Genomic DNA, 17,299 nt, shown 5'->3' with positions numbered 1-17,299 from the left:
TGGCGAGTCAGTTTCAGTGAGCCAGATTGAGTAAATTGTGATGTGTCTAAGTGCAAGTGAGGCCAGCCGAGTAATATTTTGGCGAGCCCGAATGAGCCCGAAGTAAAAAAATATACCTTATGAGTGAGCCTGGGCGAGTTCCGGTAGGTCCACATTTGTGTACAAAAAATTTACATTATCAAATCATTGTTCTTGTGGGTGCTTAATAATGTTGTGGAAAGGTGGCAATGCTCTTTTTCCCAATGCTTTATTTCAGGCTCGCAATACTTTCCTAGAACCTTGGACACCAAAAGACCAATGCTGATCTGCTCTACAAGAGAACTGCCACTTTTCAGTGGTACTTGTATCGCCGCTCGTGCTCTGAAACAAAAGAAAGTAAATATGCAAATGAGCCAACTCTCATTTTGATGTAGCTTTCTAATTGATGCACACATTTCTAAAGAAAATGACATGAGCACACAATGACTGCTGGTCATTTACTGTAGCCACTAGGCATACCTGGAGCTGAGAACAAAGGCAGGAACACACCATCAGTCATCAGTACAAAAAAATCAGCAAAGCAGGAAATGTACACTACACCTTTCAGTCCACCAGAAGTGCATTGTTCATAAAAGGTATGAGACAGTTGCCAACTGACTGTTTAGACACCAATAGTTCAGACATGCTCGATCATTCGAACGGCATCATGGCATCCTGTAGATGTATTGTAATAATTTAATGTACGTTCAGTATGAGCTGCAACGCACAAGCCGTCGTCGGAGTGCTCTACCAGTTGAGCAGGCGGTGGAGAGCATGGGGTGTGGCTCAGCTAGCTAGCTCAGCACCAGCGTGATTGCTTGCTGTTGCTAGGAGAAAAGTGTCGGCAAGCATTGCTGCCCTGTTGCCTAGACAAGCCGTGCATGGCCGCGCAGAAGATCAGTAGTGTCCAAAACATGGTGGCCATAATGTGTTTCCGGCTCCCGCTATTGCTGGTCGTGCATGCCGCCGCAAAAAATGAGATCAGTGTCAATTACTCAAAGGGAACCATCGCTGGGACGCTAGAGCCTAGGACCCCCTTCTCTAGATTGACCAGTAGTGATGTGCGGTATGTTGCACCATTTTGTACTACAAATAGTACTTTTCTGCATTCAATAGTAACCGAACTATTGATAGTATGAATAGCAGTATCTATACCTTTGCATTGCTAGACTGTACTCTTTTTTTTTGCATGTGTGAACAATGCAGTACCGTACCAACCAATAGTTCGGACTCTGCGAGGACTGCCTAAATGTTCAAATTATTGAGTTTAAAAAGAATGACAAGAAACGAGGTGACATTACTGCACAAGCGGCCAGAAAGACATGTCAGAACGTTGCTGCACACATACACTTGCATGCAATCAGTCGGTCTCGACCATTGTCCTGCTGCCGCTAAAGATAATTGAAAGTGTGGTCAATGCATGCAGTGAATCTCAGTCTCATGTTAACTTGAACAGAGATCAAGACAGCGGCTTTCTTAGCAATTGTCATTGTCTGCATTTCCCTCACTGCCCATATCACTGCTCTTGCCAGTAAAGACGTCGCAGTTGCAGTTAGCACCATCTGACGGCCATTCTAAGCTAAAAAATAAAGCATTTGTAATAGCAGACAATGAATGAACGAATAAAGCCTTTATTTAAAGGAAAGGGACGGCTCTAGACCGCTGTTGGGGATTAGGAGAGAAAGGAATGTGGGTTCCCGTATTGATGGCTGAAGCCCACTTTCATCTCAGTCTTTGATCTTCCGCTTTATGCAGACTCAGGTGCATGTTCAGTTCCGCCGGTTTCGCCTGGGCTGGTTGACCCCTTCTACACTACTCGAAACAAGCAAGTTTGTCTTCCATATGTCGCAATGGCTATCTGTGTTTCAGGGTTAGTTTGTATTCCAATTCCTAGTGTTCTGATGCCTCCGTGTAGTAAATGTTGAATGTTGGATCTCCCTTGTGAAAAAGCTGCACAGCTCCAAATTGAGGTGTTGCAAGTCTGCTCTGCATGACTCCTGGCAGTGTGTGCATCGGGTATAAGTGTTCACAATCGTAGCTTGTCTAGGTTGGTGCCATTTCTCAAGTATGTGTGGTGTGTATGCAGCGTTGGCCATAACCTTATTCAAAAAAACGACAAGGGCGAGTAAGCCCGCCCTTGTCGTCAAACACATGTACTGGCGTAGCTTCTAATAGTCTAAGTTTACTGTCTGCTTTTATTTTAGTGTGAATGTAATGCATCAGTGCTCTGCTAGGAGAGCCTTCGGAATAAACATTGTAAACGCAGGAGACGTATCACATGACACACAAATTCAGCCTTGACAACTTAACGGTTTGGCTTGTCCTGTAGTTTGGATGTGGTCGTTGAAGAGTGGGTAGACCAGTTCTTGATATCAGTTTCAATTAGCCACATGGAATGTATCAAGAAAATCTTTCCTTCTGCTCAGTTTGGCAGCAAAGATAGTCATGCAGGCTAAGTACAAAATATTGAACGGCATGCACTATGGTGTCCAAAGTGTTGGATGCTTTATATGCAGCATCTGTGCAGTGAGTGAGCTGCTTCAAAGCTGTCTGAATAATATTCAGTCGAACATAGCAAAACAGAGTACAGCAAATTATTCTCTGTAGTGAACATCTGAAACTTACTGACCAATATAAACTAACTTCCTAGTAACAACCAGAACAGTGGCTGTAACGAACTCGAGACCGTCTGCTGCCAACATCACCAAGTCTCTTAACATGAGGATCCGCCTCATCAACTCTTCAACACCCACTTTCTGCACTAGGTGCTGACATTGGGGAAAATAGACCGGAACAGGCCTACACAATCTTGTACATAAAGAACACCATTCTTAGTGATGCCGAAAAACAGTTCCAAGGAGTAGGCATAAATTACTGTCTGCTGCATTTTGTTTTCAAGAAATGTATTTCTACAGTTTATTTTTCTTTTTCACCGAAGATCAATGCATATACACTCGAATTTCATCATAAAGAAATGGCATACAGTTGACTTTCGTTAATTAAACCCTGATGGGACCAACAAAATAGGCCTAATTATCCGGCGGGCCAATGGAAGCAAGAGGAAGGAAAAACAAGTACACTGCTGATTCATTCAGCAGTACTGTGTTTGCCTGAATTTAATGCGCACCTTTTCATGCTAGAAAATGGGTCCAAAGATTTCCTGCGCATTGCAATCAGATACGAAACCAAAACTGCGCTCACGGCATTGGCAACAGCCTACCGCCCGAGCCATAAGACACAGCGTCATCATCACAAATGGCAACAGAGCAGGTTTTTGCAGGGGCTGCTATAGGTGCATTTTGTGCTCAACTACGATCTAGAGCGGTATTGTTAGCTATAACTTTCGCAGGTACTATCACTTCTGTGAGATTTCAGGTGACTCAGCACCGAGTGCATTGGTGTTCAGTCGCCAGCGTTTCTGGCACTATGCCACGCTCACTACTATCTGCGCAGTGCGAAAGATGCTGTTGGCCGCATACTTTGACAAGTCCTATGCACAGCCTTGCAAAAGTGATAGCAGTATAGGAAGTGATCGGTCAAGAATACTACCCCTGTGTGCTTCATATATGCGGCCAATGATTCGCAAATGGCGTGAACAACATGCCACTTATGAAAGTTCATTAAAAAAACAAATCCCATCTGTGAAGGTACATGCAACATACTTTTTGTCTGATCGTAAACGTGGAGGGCATGGTGTATTTTTCTTTTATGCACCAGCAGCACGTTACACAAGTGTCACACGGTGCCCTCTCAATTGTGGTCAGTATTGAATTTTTCAATCATGACAGGCTCCTTTGCTCAAGCTACGGGAGGGAGCCCATCGCAGATTGAGACAATTTGAGACCAAAATTGGCTTTGCGACACTGGTATTACATTTAGGTGCACTTTTATTTTTTTTAGATTAAATAAGAAAACCTGTTCGCTCTGTGAAAATTGGGTACACGTTATTCAGGTATTTGCCCTGATTTTAGCATGTCCACAAAATGAATGCATGCTCATATATTATGAGTTCAAAGTAAAAAAAATTCACACAGAAAGTCTTCTGGGAGTTGTCTAAGTACACGTAAGCATTGTGCCACTTGTTAATCTCCGTGCAACCCAGCATAATTATCAATGTTGTGAAACTTGATCCGACCAGTATAAACGACAGCACTGCGGCAACACGAAATGCTGCGGATGGCGGCGCAAGGTGAATTGATGAGGCAAGCCAACTACTGCAGGTGGGGGTGCCAGGTGCACTGATGACATTACGATCATTATAAGCCGGTATTGCTCTTTAGCGCTTTATCAATCTGCGTAGAACCATTATGAACCGAAATAAAATGTACTCTGGTGGCGGCATGGCATGGCCGCGTGGACTGCATCTTGAAAGTGATGTGCGATGCGAACAAAGAGTACCGACTGCTGATAGGTCTGTGCACTGTGTTTTCACCACTTCATGTTGGAGAGATGTGCGGGCCCATACTTTGAATGCGATCTGCGGAAGGGGGTGGGTGTAGCATGTGCCAAGAGCTTCGTGAGCGCTGTGTTCTCGCTGCTTCGTCTGCGTTGAAGTGACAGGCAGCATGAAGGTGAAGTTGCCTGCTGCTGCAGGCTTTATCTTGAAAGCGATCGTCTTACATGACAAATGAACAAAGGAACAGATGGACAGTTTTTCTCGTTGGGTAAGCATAGAAATGCTTACGCATTGCAAATTCACTGACAATTACGTTATTCGCTAATGCGAAATTTCAGCGCAGCTCTATACGTGTTTTCATTTCACAATATACTGGCTGGTGCGGTCAGTCTGTTTCGTGCAGCACATTGCAAACGGAGCAAGTGTGGCATGACTGCCTCGCTAATATGCAGATCGCGAGAGAGAGTGCATGGGCACAATTCATAGCAGCCACTGCAGACAGACCTCCGTTCATGCAACGCTTGGTTTCCATATATGGTATCAGTGGACCTGCTCGCCACACGCCCTCAGTGAACAGATGATGGCCTGCTACTCTGGTGCCATCTCATAGCGCTCATTGCCACAAGGTCTGTCTTGCACAGCACTACGCTTTTGTTCTCATGCTTTTGCCATACACTCTTCCACCACTTTCCTCCTCACGACCTCTTTGCTATTGCGGTCTTTTATCCTCCACTGTGCTCCGTGTTCGCTCTTTCATCCTGCGCTGTGCTCATTGGCTCAGTTACGCCGAGGGACGCCGCCAACTTGAAATGCAGGAGCGTACACCTAAGGGCTTCACTCTAAAGGTGAATGTAAAAACGACAGTAGAGCTCCCAACCAAAGTAAAAATCAAACGTGCACTTGATCTTTAGCAAGAAAAACAGCACAACTGATTCTGGCAATAAGACAAAAAAAGAAACAGCGTACGTTACCTTCACAGAATGCAAATCTTTTTACTCAAAGTCCGTTGTCATCCCTCTCAAACTTCACTTTATTACTGTTTATGAAGAACTACAATATGCCATCCTTTGTATGGTGTATTGCATGTTTGATATTCCGCATTGAGCCGAAGATTCCGCAACAGTCTCGAACAGTATGATGGCCCACACCTAGGCTAACCACTACACAAGTTTGCACTGCGATGCAAGCAATTCTCCGGAACACCAAGAACTTGTGACGAGATTTGCTGCCACTGGCTTAGAATATAAAATAATGTGTCATTTGAATGTGCTTTCATAGTCAGACTGAAAGCGTCGCTTCTGTTCGTCATGCTATGTGAGCACTTGCTTTGTTGCCATCCCTTCTCGCCATCTTGTGATGAAAATGCCGACGATGCTGGCTCTGACAGTAGGCTGTTGCGGACACGACAAACACAGTTTTGGTTTTGTATCGCGATTGCCAAACAGAACTAATTTTTGCACAAATTTCATTGGGGAAAAGAAGGTGCACGTCGGGATTGGGGAAACACTGCAATAATTCCCTGTGAGTTACTACTTTCAATTGAAAATCTTCCTCAGGCAGGCCGAAAATAGGTGTTTTCAAATGGACATGCATTCAACGCATTCACTGTACCCTAAATGCTGCCTAGACGGACGATTAACACTATTGGAGATGACATTGAGGTCAACATTAGGGTCGAGTGCATGCGTGATGATCAGCCAACTCTGAATATCTGGCAAAGGCGAATTGTCAAGAGTGGAATAACAAAACTTCGATCCTATAAAAATCTGCAGGCATTGGCCAGGATTTGCTGTTGGGCTAGAAATTTGTGGACCGAAAATTTGGATTTGCAAAGCTTAACAAATAACAAAGTAAATAAAGCTTTTCTTCAAATTATTTAAGATCCATCTTTTTTTTACCCTTGCTTTAACAAAGTAAAATTTTCCTGGCAGTGGATCTAATGAACTACATTTGTCTCGAAAACCGAATAATACCTGACCGTTGCGCACATAGTACATTGCTTTCCACGGTGTTCAGCACTCATTTGGCCTGGCAGTTCAAAATTCCAGCATTCCCCAATCGAATATGCCATCAAGCAACACTGGTATTTCTCACCGCCACATGAAAGCAGCGGTTATCGTCATCGCCCTTTTCTGTCTCTGCAGTGACATACAAGTGTGCACAGCTAGGCATGGCTAGAATGTGTAGAATGGCTAGCATGGCCTGCACGTGGTCTCAGAGATCGTACCAGCGTAATCTCAGAGGACACCAAGCTGCACATTAGCCTGCAGGAAGCGGCACAGTGGGAGAGAGAAGGGTTATTGAATTGAATTCCGGGGTTTTACACGCCAAAACCACGATACGATTATGAGGCACACCGTAGTGGGGGGCTCCGGATTAATTATGATCACCAGGGGTTCTTTAAACCTTTATTGATGAGTGTTGCCTACAAGCAACATACCAGAAAAAAAAATTTTTGCAGAGTTTCAGTAGCGAGTATGAAGTTCCTGGCTAAATGTTGTCGGCCAACATCGAATGACAAGCAGCAAGCATAATTTGTTGGTTTGGAGCAGAAAGGAAGGATGAAGTTTGGCATGCTACTTGTTTCCCTTTGAAAGTACTGTCAGAGGAGACTGACCAATGTGAGATCTTCAGCTGCAGTGGTGTGGTAGATGTGATGTAAAGGAAATGAAATGTAGACCTATGGTTTATATGATGAGAGCTGCCTGCACAAATTCCAAATAAAGCTTTAGGTGGCTAGGGGTGAAGCCCACTTCCAGTTTCCTACCTGGGGTTTTCCCCCATTCCTTAAAAAATTTCAGCAAAATGTTTTTTTTTGTTGATTATGCTTATTTTTGATGTGTTTTGCACTTACATTTTTTCTCGGTCTATATATGTCTCATCCTTAAAGGGTTAACAGGCACCCAATGCACAATACTATGGCATTTTCGCATTTCGCCCCTTATTTACATGTGGCCACCATGGCCGGGATTTGACCCAGCGCCCTTCGGCTTAGCAGCCCAACACCGAAGGCATTACATCACCACCGTGGGTGCGATAGAACTACTTGCTAAAGCTGCCTGTGCATGGGTAGTTACTACGCATGGCAATGCGAAGGACCAGGGCATTAACTTTTCTCTCAGTGAAGTGTGCTAGTGGTGAAGCTAGTCATGGCACCCGAGGTAACATCGGCACTGGTGCAATCTCGGGAGCCTGCCAACCTTAGCCTGCCAGGCTAAGCCGGAGTGCAGCCACGCAAGAGCAGCGGATCAGCTGCATAGTCGATGCACTGTGTTGTGTACCAAGTGCTGTTCGACCACAAGGAACTTTGACCATGCAGCCAGCTTGCCAGTTGGATGGATAAAGAGGAAGCGAAAAACCATCGCAGTGAAACAGAAGGCAGCTATCGAAAAAGATGTCGCGCTTTGCGCCATGTGATGTGTTGTACACGCCGAAGATTCTTTTGCCATTTTAATTAAAATTTCATCGCATACGTGGCCGTGTAGCGGCTCTGTGGGCCATAATGCCATGTTCTATTGTACATGTTTAAGTTGCGCACCCTATTGGCCATATAATGCAGTAAAGAGCAATAATAGATATAGCAAAGTAATTACAGTGCCTCCTTCAACTTCACTTTAACGAGGCCCTCCAGTGTATAAAGAACACACCACAAAAGTTTGTTACAAGTGAGTTTGGGTTTATAGAGTTATCCGATATATCAAACTATTTTTGGCATATGAGCTTCTTTTTTGTAAGCAATTCTGGCTGTAATCAAGCATATCTCAGCCCCTTCAGGTGCAAATTAATTCTATCTACCGAAAATTTAGTTTCAGCATATTTCTTGTATTGTCGCCATCATGAAAATCGCACAGCTGGACAACAAATTAAGAATTGCCAATTCTTCAGGGAGTTTTGTCATGTTTACAAACTGTGGACTCCACGTGAAAACTTTCTACTGGAACGTCAAATATGAAAAATTTAACTGTTTCATGTCTGGCATACTTGTAAGAAGCCCATCTAGCCAGTCAAAAAATATGACTTACGTAAAACACTGTCAGAAACATTGAAAGAAGTGAACTAGCCCCATGACGGCTTACTGACACAGAGCAAACACCCCAGCCGTCTATCTTGCAACTCATTTCACTTAAAATGTTTACACATATTATTCAAACTTTCAGGTCAGGTCCAATCAGAAATGTTTCAATATGCATGCGACACTTATTAATTATAATCAATTTGATCACTGCTTTTCCTTTTTTGTGTACACAGCGCCTGACGGGATTAATTATCAGTTGGCAACTCGTTACCAATACACTTCAGCCTGCATGCGGCCAGGCTGCTCAAACCAGCTACATCGCAAGTGCTACTTCTCCTAAGCTTTTGACTGTAGCTGTTGTTGACAACCGGCAGAGCAGTGTACTCACTGAGCTTGCCGTAGTTCAGATAGTAGAACAACAGAGACGAGGCCACTGCAAACTGGACAAGTGGCGTGATGCCTGCATACTTGGGCTGCACATACTTCATCTGCCAGCGCCAGAATGCTGCAAAGGGAAGACAGCAGGGGGACGTGAATAAAACGCGTGGTCTCCCATTACAAAGGAACATCACAAGTTCACAGGCACTGCGTGGTTTATCGTAACAGGTAGCGGAAACTCAAGCGTAGTAAACCTGCAAAGGAAGTTTACAGAGAGGCCATAACAAATTTAAATAAATTCTAGTGTAGTATGTGCCAGAACCGCGATTTGATTATGAAGCACGCCACAGTGGGAGACTCAGGATTTTTGTTTTTTTTTTCACTAGCTGCGCTTAATGTGCATGCACTTCACCATACAAAGGCGTTTCTGCGTTTTGCCCCCATCAAAATGCGACTGCCAGACCCAGGATTCGAGCTTGAGATGGCACATCAGCAAAGAAAAAGTTATAACTAACACAGCGTTACTTTCAATTTTTGGAAGTTGGAACAGCTGGAAGTAGCGCAGTGTGTTTTACCTGTTTCTTCACGCATGTCCTATCTGTAATACCCTTTCGCAACTTTACTGTGGTTTAGTGTATCTCACTCACATGCCAGAATTACACAGTTCAGATGGGCAAAACAGATTGCTGGACTACAGTCGAAACCCGCAATAACGAAATCGCCGGGGAAAGCAAAACATTTCGCTTTTGCGGGAATTTCGTTAGCGCGAGAATGAGGCAGAAAAGACAAGGAAGGGAACTGGCTTGCAAAAAAAAAAAAAATTTATTGCCAAAAGTCAGTCAGCTTACTTTGCCGAGCCTTGCCTTGCAGCAATTTTACTGCTCTCGACTCGCACTGCAAGAAGTGGTCCATTGCCACGTCGTCATCATGCTCACCGAAAAATGATCGAATTACATCGAAGGCATTCAACACATCCCGCGGGTTCGCAGTCCTCTCTTGATTTGGTGTCTGGTGGTCGTCGGCGTCGTCGGCACCTTGGCAAACGCTACTTATGATGACTTCATCAGTGACCTCTTCATGGACGACACCTTCATCCACACAAAGGAAGTCATCGATGCTGAGGCCATCCGGAACACCATCTGTCACGGCAGAAAGTTCATCCCATGCGTGGGCCAGCGATGGCGGCACTGCGCCGTCAGCACTGTCAACTAGTGCACCTTCAGGCGAATCTTCTTGCAATGCCACTGGATCAGCACATGATGCTTGCCGAGTGGCAATGAAGCCGGCATGATTAAAACAATTAGCTATCACGCCTGGCGACGTCGCAACCCATGCGGCGGCCATCATCTCAAGCGCCATGAACATGTCCACTACGGTGGGACGCTTCAACTGGAGGTTCAGCAGCAGACGCTGAATCAGCCTCTCCTTGTAGGCGCACTTGACGCTACGAATGACGCCTTGATCAAGCGGCTGCAGCACGGAAGTGCAGTTCGGTGGAAAAAAAACCAAGCGCACGTTTCCCAGTTCCACGTCATCGACATGATGGCCACTGCAATTGTCCACAAAAAGGCAGACCGATCTGCCTGCCTTCCGCATGTCCGTATCGAAGACCTCGAGCCAGCTGCCAAATATGGCCCGGGCCATCCATGCCTTCAGGTTCGCGGTGTACTGTACGGGCAGCCGACGATTTCCCTTGAAGCAGCGGGGCTTCTTACTTCTGCCGATCACAAGTAGTGGCCGTTTATCTGTGCCGTCCATGTTGGTGCACAACAAAATTGTTACACGCCGCTTGCTGTGTTTCCCCCCGCGGCATTTTTGGCCTTTTAAGTCCAGGGTCTTCGATGGCAGCATCTCGTAGAATAAGGCCGTCTCATCTGCGTTGTAAATGTCCGAGGGCTTGTACTGGTCCAATACTTCTTTGTTGGTCAGCAGCCACGACGACGTTGTCAAAGGGTCGACGGCTGCTGCCTCCCCGGAAATGACTTTGGCCACTATGTCGTGGCGGGCTTTGAAACGGCTCAACCAGCCAGGGCTAGCCTTAAAATCAGCGTGCCCGAGAATGCATGCGAAGTCCAGCGCTTTCTGCTGAAGAACTCTGCCAGACAGCGGCACTTTGTTGGCACGCTGTTCACAAAACCATGCAAACACCGCCTTGTCAACGTCTGGAAAAGCCGCAGCGCTCACCGTTTTGTTTTTCGCACTCACACCATTTCCGAGCGCGCCGAGAATGGAGGCCTTGTTTTTCAGAATTGTTGATATCGAACTGCACGCAATTCCAAATTCTTCGGCGATATCCATTTTCTTCCTGCCCTTTCGAGCTTGGGCAATAATTTCAGCCTTATCCTGCAGTGTGATAAATTTCCTCTTTTTGGCTGGAGGCGGCATCTTAGCAGGCTGTCAAAGCAAATGGTCCGATCGGCACAGAGACACACAATTGACGCACTCTAGCACCAACGACACTGAGCAAACGACCATGTGCGGCGGTACACAAAGCCCATTGATACTAAAGCGTCATCCGGGTTATCGGATGTCGGAGCCTTCACGTGCAGTAGATGTCGATTTGGCTGCCCCGCACGCAGGCGTTTCGCTCCGCATTTAGCACAAACTGTAATGGCACACAGAATTAAATAAAATGTGCTCACTGCGAGATCGCCTACGGTTCTTGTCTTCTTTTTTTTATTTGTATCATTTAAATGCTTAATTGCATTTTTGGCCCGGACAATGCGCAGTCACCCGTTGCGATCGTCCCGTTGCGACGGGCGAACGACCACCATTATCATCATTGCTGTCGTCTGTCACGAGAGGCGGTGCGAGGCTTTTTTTATTGTAAACAATGATGGCGGCGGCCACGCAAGTGTGCTGTGGCGGTAGTTAATGCAATTTAAGCGCACAACGAATGCATTTGAGCAGTTTCCGGACACTACTAGTGTTACATGAGTAGATTATTTGCGGACTGTCGTTTCAGAAAATTTCGTTGATGAGGGATTGCTATAGAAAAAAGTTTCGTTGTCGCGAGATAGGAAATGCATTGACTCCTATGGCTGTTCGCCGGGGATCCGAAAATATTTCGTTGCGGCGAGAATTTCGTTCCCTCGGGATTTCGTTACCGCGGGTTTCGACTGTATACGGTTTGTCATGGCTTCTAGGCAGAGCCAGAAAACATAAAAGAGCAAAGGAGACAGCAAGACAACCACAGTAAGGTGAAGCAACAATGGTAGAACAAGGGATGTCTCTGCAGCTAACATTTCAACAAGGGGATGTCGTCTTCATCAAGGCAAAAACAGACAAGTCCCCTCATTGAAACGTTCGCTACAGAGACATTTTTTGTATGACCATTGTTATTCATTTCTAAGTTCTTCCAGCGAAACTCTCTTGTTCAGGTTACTAACAGCGGTTGTTAGCGTGCCTCGTGGAGGTCATTTTGCCACCTAAGCACTTTGCAGTGTATGCACTGTCTCCCCTGTAATTTTCTTTGCTTAGCGTCGCTTGGTGAAACACGTCGTCATGTCAATATCCAGCTAAGAGAGCATGTTAACCTAGTTCATGGGGAGGGGGATCGTAACATGTCCCAACGCTGCAGAGTCTTTGGGCACTTGCTGCACTTTTATAGTTGTCACAATAAACAAGTGCATGAGAGAAATTACCAAAAAGGCAGAAAAGGCAGATACGGCACATTTCAGCTGTGTTACAAGTGTCAGCATATGAATAGGGTACACTTCTAATGTATCAGTGTAAGCGTGGCCACTATCGTTTCCACTCGCGATTTGTTGTGTGCCCACGAGTGCAGATGAGAAGAATGGAAAAGCGGCTTTTTTGTTGTTGTTGACCACAACCATTATAAAGCCTACACGTAATAAAGGCAAGTTTGGTTGTAGCTTTTATTTTTTGCCATGGAACTGTGGAAAGTGATGAAAGGAAAGAAATGGGGCATCTGCTTAAGAATGTTTGGTGCGTTAAAGCCGCTTGATAAAACCGCGAGTCATTCACGTAGCATTCGACAGATGGTAAGTGTGATCATTATTAGCTAGACTTGCCACGTGACATATCGCTGCGGCAAGTTCGGGGTGCCATAATTACACGGGAAATTAAAATATTGAATTTTGACGACAAAGTTCAGGGGTGCGATCAATAAGCGAGTACGATCATTATGCGAGTAAATATGGTATGCATCAATAGTATGGCACCCAGGCACTGTTACATTGCAGAACTGCATTGTCAGTACAGAATAAGGCGGTAAGATTAATACTTTCCTCATAGTCACCCTATATGGGCGTATCATTCTTAAAAAGCAGCATCAACATTTCCGCTCTGAACACCCTACGCAAATACTCGCGTTTAACATTCTTTCATTCTTTATATTACGGCGAGTAAGCATTTGCAACCAATTGCATCAAACCGACACGAGGCAATTCATCCACGCGGGATCATGAACACAAAATACAACCCACATTTGCTCGTACACTAAAGTACCAATGTTCACCTCTAGTGCAATCCATAAACGAATGGAACGTGTTACCAGAAAAACATTGTGGCTTGCACTAATGCAGCTAGTTTTCGAAGGGAACTTCTGAAGCATCTCCATGAATAATGGCTATTTTTGTGTGTATATGCATCTCTTAGAATTATGTAACGCTTTTTTTTTGTTTACTCAAGCACATTTAAATGTGTCACTCAGCAACTATATTATAATATTCTACTTACTAATTTCGAGACTCATTTCAGTGTTCCTGTTATTTATGCACATTCATAATTGTGCAATATTTCTCTTGTTGCAACTGATTTAAATATGAATAGCATCCTAAATGTGTCATTAAACTTCCTTTATATAATGGTGTTTTTGTTCACCCAACTCATATCTTTCTTTTTCATCTTGTCTGTTCAGGTGTTCTTATATTTGACACTATTGCACCCGCCCCCGCCCCCCTATGTATGCCCATCAGGGTCTTTAGTGTACTTAAATAAATGAACATGCATATATTCTGTAATACTTTCGATAAACATCTGCTAGAAGTGAGCACTCTGCCATATTGGAAAAAGTGGCACTTTCTGTTTAGCTGTGCACCAATTTCACAAGCATAAAAGAATTAATACGAATACTAACTGAAGTTCTGCAACCCTGACTAATGCTCTCGTGTTGAGAGTTCCTTGGCTGAAGTATGATTTTGAGAGAAAGCTCACACATAGAAACTTCTATTCAACACATTTTGTAGCTCGATTAGTTTACTTAGCTGTTTTCAGAGGTACCGTGCATTTTCAGAGTTCCCTCAGACCAATTAAACTGCTTCAATAATCTTTCCTACAGATTTTCTACAAATATTTATACAGGGAAATGTAGTGATGCAGTCGTTAAGCCACCATGGGTATGACAGGTACTAGTACATTTGTCTAACCTTCATGCATGCGGCATCAAGCATTCTTCTGGCATTATTCATTAGATTTTATCTTTCTAGTTTTCCAAGCAATCATAACTTTTTAAACACAGCAATGCAATAAATCTCTGCACGCATGCATAACCACTACAAATTATAAAGTAACATATTGTTCAAAATTAACAATTTGCAAGATGAAGGCAGTCAAATAGCATGAAAGACTGGACATAAAGAAGTTCTTTACAGACAAGAATAGCGCTGACTAAATGTTCCTAATACTAGCAGTTAGTCAGTGCCATGTCTGTCATCTATTCTTAATTCCCAGTCTTTCGTTCTATTTGACTGCCCTCAGCATGCTCCAATCAACCAGCCCAGTTTAGCAAAACCCTAACACCAACTTACAAAGTCGAAAACAGAAGAACAATGTTTAGGCAAATTCACTTGTTACCCATAATTCCCACTGAACAACCATACTTGCAGCAGCCACGGACACTAACGCCAGAGCTCCTTCTAGTAATTTTTGTAGGAAGCTGCGTGTGTGCGACCAGCTGGTCTAGAAAAATGCACCCTTGCAAATACACCGGTGGAAAGGGTGGTGGCCTGAAGTAGACAGAGCACTGGGAAGTAGGGGTACACAGCTGTAGTTCTAATGCATGCAAGACCCAAGAAAAACCTGCACAACCGGACTAACCTCTACTGCAGAGCGCAGCAAAGGTCCTCGGGGACTTCTGCCGCCTCCCCAGCCAGGATGGAACCTCGCTGAGACGCAGCTCCGAAAAGGGAGTGTCCGCTGTGAAAGAAAAAAAAAAAGAAGTAATTTGATGAGAAGCCAGGACCTGCTCGAGTAACAATCTGCAATCCCATTTTATATTCAGTAGGCAATGCTGTGAAAGTTATGAAAGTAGCGCGGCCATAGAAGCCTTCATCTGCACATTTCACAGTGCAATTGTTTTTGACCCGAGACACTTTTTTCTATGGAACTACAGCTTGTGGACATAAAAGTTACAACAAATCACACATTATTTGCGCACCTTTGTGCTTCTAGTGTGCAACGTAGCACTTGGTATCAAGCTCAAGCGGTTCACTGTCGCAGTTGGTTGGTGAAACTCTGCTCATTCATTGCTAAAATAGGTCCAGATCTGGGAAGTCTTCCATATAGTAGGACAGAAAGTTGGCCAGGCTCGTAATGTAATAAATACACCTTATATCGTGATACAAAAGCACGACACTTAACGTTAGATGAGATAAGAAGTTCGCTGGAAAATGAAGACTTGCAATGTTCAACAATGGTAGAACAAGAAGTGTCACTGGAGTGAATGCCGTTCTGGCAAGGGGAATTGACCCTGATGATCACAAGACCCCTTGTCGACACATTCGCTCCAGTGACATTCTTTTTGTTTGACCACTGATGCAGTATTTGTTGGTTACAAATAAAATCAGTGAGAAGTTTCTTTAGCCTTTGCAGTGTTTGCAGGCTACTACGAAACGTTGTAGAAAGTGCCTCTAGTTATGGAAACAGCCTTGGTTATTGCATCACTTCCGAGTGCACCCTAAGGTGCTGCGGTTTGCATCCATTCTGCCTGCTTCAACAAAACCGACCTCCATTGGTCCGGCATTACTTTCACTATTCACTTCTCACTGAAACTCACACTAAATGGCATCATTGTGGCTCTAAACAAATGTTTAACTTTGACTGCACATAGCCAAAGCTCATCATTAGTTACACTACGCGCGCTCTTTACGTGGTAACCCCAGGTAGTCAAAATAAACAGGAGTATTCTACTATGGGGTGCCTGCTTATCAGACCATGTTTTCAGCATGTGAACAGCCATATTTTCTTTTCTTTTTCACTAGCTACAACTGCTCTGTCAGTCTTTCAACGCAATAAGCGTACTACACGAAACCTTTGCGACAATGCGCATGAACCAATGTTCCTAAATAGGTGGTGTAACGGGCAGCTGCAGTGAAGAACTAGAGTTTTCACAGTGCAGCCCCTTGTCTCTTGGGCGGAAAACTCTAACTCGAAAGAATGCAATCACTTTATTCGTTTCTCACGTAACCTTCTCTTTCTTTTCTATTTTTATATCTTCCACTCCAGTCCCATTCCGGTATGGGAAACGCAAGCCGGTGAGAAGCAGTTTGGCTACGTGCGGACTCGTACGGGCAGGAATGCTTTCAAAACCACCACTTTTGGACAGCAAGACTGTTCTGACGTTCGGCATTATTGTGTCGATTGTAGCTCAATGTTCAGATGTTACAATGCTTGCCACAAACCTGTTCGATCGTTGCACAATAACAAGTCGAAAATCAGTTTTCGAGCAAGCAGCTTACCGTGCTTGAGTCCCTACACAACCACGCCCAGACAAATACAGAAGAGGAAAAACCGTGTGCTTAAACGACAGCTAAGCAGCAAGCAATACAAATGCCAAAAAGCATTCGAAGCGAATTATTTTGCAGCGAGAACAGCGTCCGCTGGTCGGGCAAGCAGGGACACGAGGCTTAGGCGTGCGTTCACGTATGAAGGTCCAGCAAAGCCAGTTCGAAGTGAAATGACCCCACGATACACCAGCCCCGTTGGCGGAGGTTGTACGCACGTTTTCCATAGTAGCGAGACGGATCGTAAGGTCCGTGGACCCTGGGGTTGTACTCGGGCGGGTAGTCTCCTATGGCCATCGTTGCTTTCGATGAAGGTGAACGGAAAGGCAAGCAGTCGGCAAAGTCACGTGATGACCTCTACTACTTGCTAGGCTTATGATACGCGTGGATCCTGGTGGATCTGTGAAGAAAACAAATGATGTAAGAAAGATGTCGACCATGACGTCATCAAACACTTTCTTGACCATGTGTAGTGCAGTAGTAGCATTACTTCAGAGATATCCTTTTATTATTTACAAGAAAAGAGTTAACCAGTAGAAATATCACTACATGCTCAGCTTAGAAGGTTCGACTCCTGCAAAAGTTTACTCTATGACTTCAAAATTGTTTTTTTCTGTTTAGAGAATATGCAGCTTTATGTTTGACTTAAAAAAACGCTTATACACAATAACAGCAGCATTTGATTTAAAACTGCAACACTTAGAAGCCAAACAGTACCTTATTTTTATCACTAAACACTCTTCCACG

General features: G+C 44.4%; 1 protein-coding gene across 1 annotated transcript; it reads right to left on the bottom strand.

Moving 5' to 3' along the window:
* Positions 1-230: 230 nt before the first annotated feature.
* Positions 231-16,929, bottom strand: ATPsynF (ATP synthase, subunit F). Its single transcript, XM_075702722.1, has 4 exons — positions 16,771-16,929; positions 14,868-14,966; positions 8,818-8,934; positions 231-360 (listed from the first exon to the last, which is right to left on the bottom strand). The coding sequence occupies exons 1-4, from the start codon at positions 16,847-16,849 to the stop codon at positions 332-334; spliced, it is 324 nt and encodes a 107-aa protein (XP_075558837.1). The 5' UTR covers positions 16,850-16,929; the 3' UTR covers positions 231-331.
* Between the last annotated feature and the right edge of the window lie 370 nt (positions 16,930-17,299).

Source organism: Dermacentor variabilis, chromosome 8, assembly GCF_050947875.1.
Source record: "Dermacentor variabilis isolate Ectoservices chromosome 8, ASM5094787v1, whole genome shotgun sequence".
NCBI lineage: Eukaryota > Metazoa > Arthropoda > Arachnida > Ixodida > Ixodidae > Dermacentor > Dermacentor variabilis.
The sequence above is the reverse complement of the archived record's forward strand: the minus strand, read 5'-3'. Positions and strand labels throughout refer to the sequence as shown.

Coding starts and splice junctions, on each gene's coding strand:
- ATPsynF (XM_075702722.1), bottom strand. CDS start 16,849: ATGGCCATAGGAGACTACCCGCCCGAGTACAACCCCAGGGTCCACGGA. Junction 8,935..14,867: donor TGCTGCGCTCTGCAGTAGAG/GTTAGTCCGGTT, acceptor TTCCCTTTGCAG/CATTCTGGCGCTGGCAGATG. Junction 361..8,817: donor TCTGAACTACGGCAAGCTCA/GTGAGTACACTG, acceptor CTTTTGTTTCAG/AGCACGAGCGGCGATACAAG.